At 40.7% G+C, this 11,325-nt stretch overlaps 1 protein-coding gene across 1 annotated transcript; it reads right to left on the reverse strand.

Annotated features, from left to right (window-relative positions):
* Positions 1–1,962: 1,962 nt before the first annotated feature.
* Positions 1,963–5,876, reverse strand: LOC138606867 (fetuin-B-like). Its single transcript, XM_069679339.1, has 7 exons — positions 5,661–5,876; positions 5,177–5,290; positions 4,906–4,993; positions 4,571–4,737; positions 3,806–3,910; positions 3,356–3,442; positions 1,963–3,112 (listed from the first exon to the last, which is right to left on the reverse strand). The coding sequence occupies exons 1-7, from the start codon at positions 5,874–5,876 to the stop codon at positions 2,375–2,377; spliced, it is 1,515 nt and encodes a 504-aa protein (XP_069535440.1). The 3' UTR covers positions 1,963–2,374.
* Between the last annotated feature and the right edge of the window lie 5,449 nt (positions 5,877–11,325).

Below are 11,325 nucleotides of genomic sequence, written 5' to 3' on the forward strand. Positions count from 1 at the left end.
TAACAGGTCCCTACCCCTCCCACACATAAGGCAGGTAATACTCTGGACCTCATTTTTACTCAGAACTCAATGAGCCTTGGCCGCCCATGATCCTGTCGCGGTTTCACTGGTTTTCCTTCCATGGAGCACTTTTGGTAGGTTCTGACCACTGCAGACCGGGAACACCCCACAAGAGCAGCAGTTTTGGAGATGCTCAAACCCAGTCGTGTAGCCATCACAATTTGGCCCTTGTCAAAGTCACTCACATCCTGACGAGAAGGGTCCTTCAACTCCTGTGACACCTGTTTCTCCTGTCCTGGCTCATCTAACCCCAGAACAAGTTCAGCAACCTGAAAGCCAACCTGTGTTCTTCTCCAGTCCTCAGGAATGCAGTCTTCAACCACAGATTTCTGGTGCAGGTGGATGCAGCCGCAGTCGGCCTTGGAGCAGTTCTGGCCCAAGGAGACCCTGGAGAAGAGCATCTGATCCTGTACCTAAGCCACAAGCTGCTGCCATGTGAGACCAGGTATTCCATGGTGGAAAAAGCCATCAAGTGGGCATTGGCGAGTCTGCGGTACTACCTGCTTGGACAGGAGTTTGATCTGGAAACTGACCACAGAGCTCTCACCTGGATCAACTCCATGAACCTTTCCAGGTTGCCGTACATCGCTAACCTCCGGGAGGAGAGGGATGATGTGACGGAGCGGCTCCGTCACTGACTGTGAGCAGCGCATACACGGACACGGACACACATGCACATACACACACCAAACGTTTCCCTCTCCGTCAGTGTCTCTACTCTGCCTGTAAAACTCTCCATTATTCTTCCTCCCCTCTGTCTCTGTAGCTCGGGTACACACTTGTTAGTTATATTTTTAACCTTAGCACACATTTACACAGCTTTATGTTTCCTTACCTCGAGGTGCGTTGCATATTAACGCCCCCATGCCCCGTATGCGAGTTTGGTGAGAGAAACATTCCATTTCCAGATATTAAATATCCCGATATGTTGCGAGTTCATAATCACATGAGGGCATTATATCGTCTTTTGTTTGTTTAATCCATATGTTCGCCAAATATGTTGTTTTGGTTTAAATAAAATGGTTATTAAAATGTATAAAATCTTATAAAATGTGTTAAAAGTTTAAAAGCTCATGGCACTTGAAATAATAAGATAATATGTTTATGGTTAAAAAAAACTATGTATAGTATTTTTCCTGTTTTTCACATGTTCCACATTTTTTGTAAATACTTACGGCACTTTAGGAGGCCGGTTAAAATAAATGACACCATTACTGCATTTTTCAGCTATGCCTGTGTTTTTCCAAATTGTTTGGAGGAGTTTGAGAGAGAACAATGCAACACTAACATGTCCCACACTGACAGAGGCCATCATAATGAGATGTTTCAATTTACCTGTCAGTGGTCATAATGTTATGGCTGATCGGTGTATGTATTGCCCTAATATTTCGAATTTCCCAATCAAACATTTTTCTGACAAACAAATGACACATTTTGAGGATTCTGCCGCCTGTGGATTAAAATCTTATTCTGCATGTTCTTATGAAGTTTGTGCTTCAGTTCTGTTTCAATATTTTCCCCAGTATACATAGACACAAGACGGATAAGGAGGATAAATATCACCTAATGTCGTGAATCTTTTTAAATATCATAAAACAATTATCAGATATTTAATGATTTGTGTGTGCTTCTGTTACTGTCTGAATGTAAATAAAACAGCATCTTCTCTCAGTTGAATTAAAACCATTTAAAAGTTACACGAAGGAGTGCAGGGATATGTTTCTGCTATATAATGAAAGAATTAATTGTACAGCACATAGACAATTTTCTATATTGTATTCAAGACGTTTTGATTGACTAGAGTGACAAGTTGTGAGATCAGTGACAGGATACACTGGGGAAGTGTTGTGCTGGCTGGCGAGATGGATCACCTTGGTCCTGATCAATGAAGAAAACACTGGATGAGTATTTGTGGTATCATTTATTTTTGCAACCAATTATAGAGAACACTTTATGTTTCAAAAGAGTTGAAGCTGGGGCATATTGTGTCCCTGAGGATTGTACAAAGGAAACGATCAGTTTAGAGGTTTCATTATTTTGACCAAGTATCTGCCAACAGTGAAATAGGGGATGAATGGTTGATGTTATCTTAGTTTTAATGGATTTTAATGGCCTTTATTAGATGGTTAAAGTGAAGAGAGACAGAATGTTACTACATGTTACGTGCTTGCAATAAACAACCATGTTTGACCCAAGGAAGCAGTCACATGATGAGTCACTTCATCTTTCTAGGTGTTTGATGTTTTCCTGTCTTCACTAAACCTCAGTCTGTCAGAATCTAAAGATCTGTTTTTAAATAAGTCCCAGGTCCGTCTTATGCTGCTGGCTTGAACAAGGGGTCCTCAGCAAAGAGTTTCTCCACCAGGGTTTCTCCTGCTGCAGGAGGGGGGCACTGGGCAGAGGCTGAGGTGGGGAAGGCCTCGATGAAGGGTTCCATCACTCCGGGGATCTGAGGGTCAGGTTTAAGGGGCAGAGTGACGCCGGCTTCTGGGCCAGCAGCTGGGACATCGGGGAAAGAGGGCAGGGTCGTGGGCTTGTCCATGCTGGGCAGCACCCTCACCATGCCCTCTGGGTGGTCGTGGGTGGTCTGCTCATGTTCGTGATCGTGGTGATGGTGGTGGTGCTCATGCTCGTGCAGGTGGTCGTGCTTGTGGTCATGGTCCAGAGCAATCTCGTGGTCATGCTCGTGGGTGTGAATGCCATCGGCATGCTTGTAGTCGTGGTGTTGGTTGGGAGAATCGGCGCTGTGGTCATGAGCCTTGGCGTGATGAGTGTGCACATGGTCGTGGCCATGCCCGTGGTCGTGGGAGTGCGAGTGAGCGTGCTTGTGGCCAGTGCCGTGGCCATGGTCGTGTGTGTGGTGGTGGTCACTGTTGTCTACGTGTTTGTGGGTTTGCTTGTGTTGGTCGTGACCCTTAGTGTGGTCGTGCACGTGGTCGTGTGTGTGTGTGTCGTCGGCAGCATGTGCGTGGTCATGGTCGTGGTTGTGTGTTGCTGTGTCGTTGTGGGTGTGGTCAGTCATCGTGTGCAGTTTCTTCTCTCTGTCAGCAGCCTGTAGGACACAGCAAGAATCAATGAGCAGTGTGAGGTACATAACAATTTGGGAAGACAGTATACTGTAACCCAAACCCTAACCCTGCCCCTATTGGAAAAAACATTTGAGTTTCAAGTCTACAGCTCTGAATGACTGTCATTTAAGTATTGCGTATGAAGTAATTCCTAACATATTAAACAAAGAACAATTCATGTGTGTTTTTTAAATCTATGTTATTTTTCACGTCGCAGGGATTCTTACCTCAGGCTCAAAGATCTCACAGTCTACACTGGTCTCACTCTCACCAGTAGGAGAGTTCCGGAGGGATGCCTTACAGAAGCCCTTGTGCTGAGGAGAGAAGATCAAGAAAAAACCAGTAAGAGAGTAGAAAGCTGAGGAATCCCTTTGGCTTAACTAGAGTGAAAAAACTCACTCACTGATATCACAGAAGAACATACTGATTCAGAGCTTTGAGCAGAAACTAAAGAATGCTTTGGGATGCATTGAAAAATAAATTAATACTCTGGTTTTTTACACACAAAGATTTAAATAAAAACTGTTCTATTTCTCTCAATGACAATGCAAGCAAAATACAGTTAATGCAGACAGAGTCTGAAAAACAAATCCTTAAGTAAAAACATTAGGAATCCATTTGGCTGAAATATACATTGTTCAAACAAGCTGTGAGAAAAACAATGTGTCACGACTCACAGTAAACTCGCAGCTCATGAGGGGGCAGTTATCAGCCTCTGCGCTCTTGGAGCAGGTGGTCTCCTGGATGGAGTACTCTACATTGTAATACATCGACATGGCCATCTGGAGAGAAAAAAACACAAAGAAAACTTTTAACAAAAAATTTAAATGAGTTTGATGAAGCACATCACAGATACGGGAGGTTACAAGGATTGGTATAAAGGGTTTGATTATTATAGGTCCGAAAAATGAAGCCAAGGTGGTGCCTTGAACCTGCATTGTTTCGAATGGCCAGCAGGGGGCGACTCCGCTGGTTGCACAGTCAGATTGTATGTATGTATATGAAAAAAATTACCAAACTTTTAACCTGACTTATTTCCTATGTATATATTTTCCAAGTTTACGGCAATACAGTAAAATAGCCTTTTGCTAACCATTCATTTCTCCCCAGTGCCGTCATCTCATTAAAGTATAGGTATTTTGGGCTCCAAAAAACAGGGTGGCGACCAAAATGACAAGTTAAAGGCTTCAAAACTGGAGTCAACAAATCAATGTGTGACATCACGGTGGCTTTGCGCATTATTTTTTACAATGAGATGATTATACTATGATTTATGTGTTCTTAAATCCATAAATGAGAAAATCTGACAAAACATTTTCTTGATCTCAAAAATTGGTCTCTGAAGTTTAGTAAGTTGGACATTAACTGTTCTAAATATACAACATTAGAAACATTCAGTATGTCGAGTGATATCTTGGGCTTTTGAACATATGAAATCTTACCCCGGCAGTAGCACGGGCGACTTTCACCAAAGCGAAACGTTTGTTTAACTTGCTCTCCTTGTTGAACTTCTCCAGGGAGTCAGTCAAAGCCTTCTGAACCTGAGGGCTTTCTGTGTCGACAGGAGCCGGACAGTCGGGACAGAGCTGGTGCACCCTGGCTGAAGGAACTGAGCAGAGAGAGAAGTGGTTTAAATGTACACAACAAAAAGTTTTGTTAAAGTTTTGTCGGAGACGTTTTGTCTTAAACAAGAGAAATCTCAAAGAAGATTTTTTCATTTACAAATATATTGACATTATTATATTATATTTATCATTAGTATTCTTTTCTTTTTTACCTGGTCTGATAGCACAGTTGTATTTGTAGAGACGCACCACTCTGTGTGGCCTGTTGATGTAGATGGCGACTTTGCACTGTCCATATACCTGCAAAAACAAGCACATGCAACATTTAAATGTGGTGCACATTTATGAACAAAGTAATATGTACTTATATTTACATTTTTATGTATTACTGTTAACATGTTATGATTTGCTCTTTTGTGCTTCTTCAGTCTGGCATTCAAGCATGAGTGAATGCAAGAGTGTGTCTTTGCATTTGTGTCTAACCGGTGTGTTTTCTGTGGGACGAGCCTCGCAGGTCTTCCAGTCCTTCCTGCTGAGAACGCTGCAGTTGGTCTCCACAACATCCATAGTCAGGTAGAAAACCACACCAGTCTCTTGCTGTGACACACACACATACAGGATGAACACACATCATGCAATTATTGAGAAAATATTACAGTCATTAATGTCCTAAGGAAATTATTTTTCACAGAAAAAGTTTTCACTAAGTGGTTCTGATGTTTCAATGACTCATTCTCTCAACTGGCCCAGATGTTTTGTACAATCCAATAATTCTTGGAATCACCTGATCTTTTACACAATCCAAACAGAGCTGACACATCATTAATACCATCTTTGGTTTAAATGATGTATGAGGTAAGAAGATATTTCACCATTTCAAGAAATATAAAGAAAGACATTCAAGATATAAGCGACTTCTCTCTTGAATAATTGATAAATAATGTCCTTAAAGTCGGGATTTACTCACATGTGTCTTCATGTGGACGTTGGACAGACGGTGAAGGCTCAGGATGTAGCCATCCTCCCGGTCCTGGTTGATCTTGGTGAGAGCCAGCTCTGCTGTAAACTTTGCCTGAGCATCTTCACACGACCCCTGCTCCAGGGCGCCCTGCTCCACCGGTGCACCGTAGACGTGCACACACCCCAACGCCAACAACAGAGACAACAGCGCACAGTGCTTCATGGTGACGGCCCGGGACAACTCTCTCTAACACCCAGAGAGGGATGGGGTGACCTCTTATATCTGGCTATTGTAAGCACACCCACTCACCCTCTCCCTCTCTCACGCATACACACACACACACACGCACACTGTCAATCACTGCCCCTCCTCTAATCTCAGGTAAATATAACCATTGACCCTCACCCCCTCTTGAAGCACACGACCCTCTCTGGGAATGCTGCATCAGTTCATCTATCAATCAGTCAGCTACTGTACAGCCTTGCATAATGGAGCTTATCAGTGGGGAGATAATCAGCCCTGCAGCCCTCTCTTCTCAAGGATCAGTGGGCTGGTTGATTCACTCAGAATTAAACTTTAACTCAGAAAAAGAACACAGTCCTCATGTTGAAGAATTAACTAAAAGTTAAACACTGATGAAAAGCAATCAAATTGAAGTCCATTCAAACATACTAGTCATTCTACAACTAGCTACTGCACCAGCTGATCAAACCGTAACAGATCCCCATTGTTATTGTGACATCACTGCAGCAGACAGGCCTTGATTGTATCCCAGAGAAGAAGTAGGCATTGAAGCTTTAGTGCTCTCATATCAGAGATGTCATAAGACCAAGAAAAACAGTGCACCACTCTTCTTTGCAGCTGTAAAACTAGCTGGTAGTTGGATATCCATAATCCAAAATATTCATTATTATTGTGTATGCTACTGTTCTGATGGGAAGAGAAACAAGTCGATATGTGCATTGTGCATTGACATGCATACTCGCCAATACCTTTTAATGGATTTTAGGCAGTGTCGGTGGCATTTCCGAACCTCAAACTTTCTATTAGCCGTAGTCATAGTCCCGACATTCTCTTCTAATTTTGTTCAGACACACTTACATCATTACACTACAGCTGTTGTGTAGTCATTTACCACATTCGCAAGGCGGCCATTTTCCTCTGGCGTCATGCTCAGGGTGGGAAGCACAAAAGCTTAATGATGTTGCACAGCTGTATTTCAGGTTTGCAAGTCATTGATAATTTCATCACGTCGTCATTGATCCCACAAAAAAATGGGGAAATGAAGCTTCTGTTAAGACAAGAGTTAGTTAAAGTAATAATCTCAAAGATTTTCATGTAAATAAATGCCTGTTAAGTCCCTATCTATCGCCGAATGAGGTAACACAATGGTGATTGAGCCTATGGCCCACTGATGAAAGCGTTTGCATTTGCAGTATTACGTATCACGTATCACGTTTTCCATCTCCCAGCAGTGGTTGGTCTGCCAGAGAGGGTAGGCGGAGCTAACAAATCATAAGTTTTTATGGCCTCTGCAAATGGCTGAACAAAGAAAAATTGATGACTACAGATGCAACGTAAAAAATAAGTGAAAATCCAAAGAAAATGAAACAAATTCGACGCTTAGATGAGGGCAAACGGTCTATAAAGGAAAGCGACCGTCAGCGAGGAAAATCAAGAGTTACAACCGGAGCCAATGGTGAACGCACACATGCAACACTGTTTGGATATCTGAGAAGTGGGTGCCTCCAAAGAGAAGGAAACTGAGATCTTCGAGATTATCACTTTAAAATCTGGAGGGATATTATTTCATAAAGTTTAAGCAAAATATTTGATAACATATTAAAACAACAGCTAACGTTAGCAATCGTCATTAGGTTATATTATACAACAGGAAAGACGTACAGTCATAGCTAACAGTAATTCCATTGCTAATGATAACGTTAACTAGGTGTTTGTTGAATGCTAACTTTAGCTGTTTATAGCCTAAATAGTACCCAAAGTACTTTTTTCATTAACCTTGTTTATTGAACTCGTTGACATTTCAAGGTAAAACAAGTATGTGATAACTCATTAGGTGCCAACAGCTAAGTAACGAAAGCTAACTTTAGCATTCAACCAATTCCTAGTTAACATAACAGTTAGCTGGCTAATATCCCTGTTAGCTAGGAATTAGCTTTTCCTATCATATCTGCACAAACAAACTGGAACGTTAGCTAGAAAGTGGCTGCATGCTAACAATAGTCGTGCTGAACAATAGCTTTTTAAATTGAGAAGTGGACTATTGATGATGTTGAAGTTGTCCAGATTTGTTATCTAACCTTGAATACTTCAATACGACAGCTTTGCAAGCTTCCCACCCTGAGCGTGTCGTAGGCCTATAACCCCTTCTACACTATGACCCCTTACTTAAGCTAATGCTTCAAATCACCCCTTTTAGTGGACAAGAGATCATACGATACAAAACTTAGGGTTGGCTGATCAGTGTTTTCTAAGTATTCTGTGTAATAGTTTACACAGTAAACATTTTACTTTGAGTGAAAGTACAGAAGCAGGGTGTGCTTAAGGACTAGACAAACAGCATTTTGACGGTTTCCAGCTTTCGTATTGAGACACGTCCAGGCCCATCCTATGCTCCATGCAGCTGTGCCGATACAGTGTGGCACATGTAAGCAGAAGGCATGATCACAGGCACATAAGGTTTCAACAAAATCCTGACCATTGACCCAGAATCACTTCTAAAGACCTCAAGGATCAACAGTTGCGCTGATGGGGCCTTTTTTTTTTGCTGTAGCTGCAGGCCCTGCAGAGATACTGAAACATTTGACCTTTGTCACAACCAAATAAACAGGCCTGTGAGCAGGCTTAAATCGATTTTTCTTGTGGAGCTGCTGTGTTGAAACCTCTCTCTGGTACATTTACGTAAGACTCAGGACATGACCAAGCAAACTTACCAAACTGAATGAGGTGCTTTAAATTAAGCAAAAAGGCAAAGCAAAAATAACCAAGCTGGACTGTGGGAGTATGAGGGAGATTATATGACTCTAAGGCAAATTATATGTCATGAATATAATGCTTCTACAAAGAATATCAAAATGTATTACACTAGTTAATAGTTACATAAGATGAGAAATTAAAAACTTGCAACTTAAGGTTAAGGTACTAAAACAAGCAAAACTAACATGGCTGGGTTGCACCAACAAGGATTCATTTTTAAACCTGATTAAATCCTGGTTTAAATTTAAATTCTGTTGCACCAAACTTTAAAACTAGCGTAAAATGAAGAGAGATTAAATTTCTCTTTTAACCTCAGTTTAGTTTTTACTTTAAATGTAGATTTAATTGAATTCTGTTGCACCAAACCTTTAAAGTCCAATTTAAAATGTGATCCAGTAACTTTAAACTTAGACTTGAGGAGGTTTAACTTTTAAAACAGCTGCTTGTTTGAGGTGGATTGAGGAAAATAATGAAGTTCCTCGAAGGGTATTGAGGGACAGACTCAACCCAATTGAGTTTTATGATGCTGCTGAATTTCAGTCAAGACTCCGGTTCACAAAGGAAACTGTTATCAAGCTAAACAGGAAGACTGGACCAACTGTTACACACTGTAGTGAAAGAAATGCAGCAGGATTTACTCATTTTAAACCTATTGCTAAACTCTGATTAGAACTAATCTTAGGTTAAATTAATCCTTGCTGGTGCAGCCCAGCCTAAGCGTGGACACTGTGCCTCAAATGCATCCCACCAGCACTGACCTCTGTTTGACATTGCTGGCAAGGTTACAATTCAAGCTGCAGGCAGAGAAATGCTGTGTGCCAGACACACTCTTGTACCAATTCAAAACTCAAATTAAAGTAGTTTTACTTTGTTCAACTGCAGATGTCTGCATATATGTATATTGTATATGTTTAATTGGTAAGAATGTCAGAGGGTGAAGGGGTTCAAATGTGTGCAGTAATGACTTTGAGTGCATTGAAACAGACTGTAGAAAACTTCTGATCCTTCCTTTTCAAAGAATCGTTTCTTATATTGTTAGCACACAGGCGGAACTAGAGATAGAGCTTTTGTGATGTTTTTTACTTTCTTATTTTTGGATGATTTGTGAAGCACTTTGTAAGAATTGTAAATAGTTAGTCAGAAAAAAAGCTTTGACTTTAAAACCAGGAAAAAAAACATTGCTTTATCTGCTAGTAGTTTAGCATCTGTACATCCTGTTTTATAAATATGACAACGCATGAAAAGTACAAAAAGCTAGGGTTAAAAATTAGCTAAGTGTTCCTTCGGGTTCCTAGAAATACTGTGTCAGTTCTCAGGGTTTAACTTTGGGTGCACACTGACTTATATAAGACACATGGTGGTGCTAGAGTATACTAAAACGTCTGACCAACAACAGACACTTGGTTTTCTCACACATGTAGTTACTTGCTATGATGCTAGTCTTTATTAAAAAAGGAGAAGAAGTTGAGGGGGCCCTCAATGGTTTGTAATTGATACATTATTAATTGATGATAATCATATTCAGAGAAAGATGTCAGCATAATATTCAAAATATACTACAGAGTGTACTGAAAATGTCAGGAGGGACACAGTCATATACTGTATATATACACATTTACATAGTTCCCTACTCAATGGTCGCCACCAACATCCACAGCAGAACAGAGACAGACCTGTGGCGTCGCTGTTCAGTTGATTTGTTAACAGTGATTCAAAACACTGAGTAATGGTGGGGATGAAAAACAACTGTGGCTTTGTCAGAGGGTCGTGACCGAGAAACAATTTATCTCATCAGACTTTCAGGTCTCCACCACAGTGGGCCTCCATCCTTTCTTCTTATACTCTACTGTCCACATCCTCAGACGAAATGCAGGTTCGTTGGAAATTGCTGACATTTACAGCGCTGCTTACGAACCGAAATCACTCTTTTTATACTAGTTGGTGAGACAATGTTTATATATATATATATATAGATAGATACCTGCAAAAATGATTGTTGAATCATTGTTGAATGTTTAAGTTTATGTATCTTCTAGATGTGTAACAAAAGAAACAGTTTTTAACACACTGGCGAAAGCAACGTAAAAAGGTTTTAATGTGTTGGAGCTGTGCAACTGTGAGCTTGTTGTGGAGATTGTCTGCCCCCTAGTGGCCAAATACTGATTAATGCACCTTCAACACTGTGACAGTCAACCATGACAGACACCATTCCTTCAATTAAATACCTGCTTTTGAAACTTAAGCACATTTTATCACAAAGACTTGGTTAATACTTGGAGTTTTACTAAGGGTTGTTTGAGGTCTTTCGCCACTGAAAGTTCAGCCCATAAAAAGGTTTCTGCCATGTGTTTCTGTATTGAATTACCTTTAAAGGATGTTTTTGCTGCCCTGTCAGTGTGATTTTAATGAACCTTGAAGGGATAGAACAGTACATGTTGTTTCTCACTGAGCAGCGAGGGCCAGACTAATTTTATGAGGGAAGGCAAGATTTACTTGTTTAAACAGAAAACAGTTCCTTCCTTAAACTGCATGAGTGGAATGTTGTTACTTCAGTAAGCTGTGTGCATGAATACAATTACCTCCTGACACAGTCATTTACGTTTAAAGTACCCTTTTTAAATACATGCAGAGAGTAAGTTATGACTCAACAACAAAACAAAGAATTTTAAAAGTT

This window comes from Semicossyphus pulcher, unplaced genomic scaffold (genome assembly GCF_022749685.1).
Source record: "Semicossyphus pulcher isolate SPU_LCO1_2020_fin unplaced genomic scaffold, fSemPul1.0.p SCAF_4, whole genome shotgun sequence".
NCBI classification, from domain to species: Eukaryota; Metazoa; Chordata; class Actinopteri; order Labriformes; family Labridae; genus Semicossyphus; species Semicossyphus pulcher.

Coding starts and splice junctions, on each gene's coding strand:
- LOC138606867 (XM_069679339.1), bottom strand. CDS start 5,876: ATGAAGCACTGTGCGCTGTTGTCTCTGTTGTTGGCGTTGGGGTGTGTG. Junction 4,994..5,176: donor GTCCCACAGAAAACACACCG/GTTAGACACAAA, acceptor TTGTTTTTGCAG/GTATATGGACAGTGCAAAGT. Junction 3,443..3,805: donor TCATGAGCTGCGAGTTTACT/GTGAGTCGTGAC, acceptor TTCTCTCCTCAG/CACAAGGGCTTCTGTAAGGC.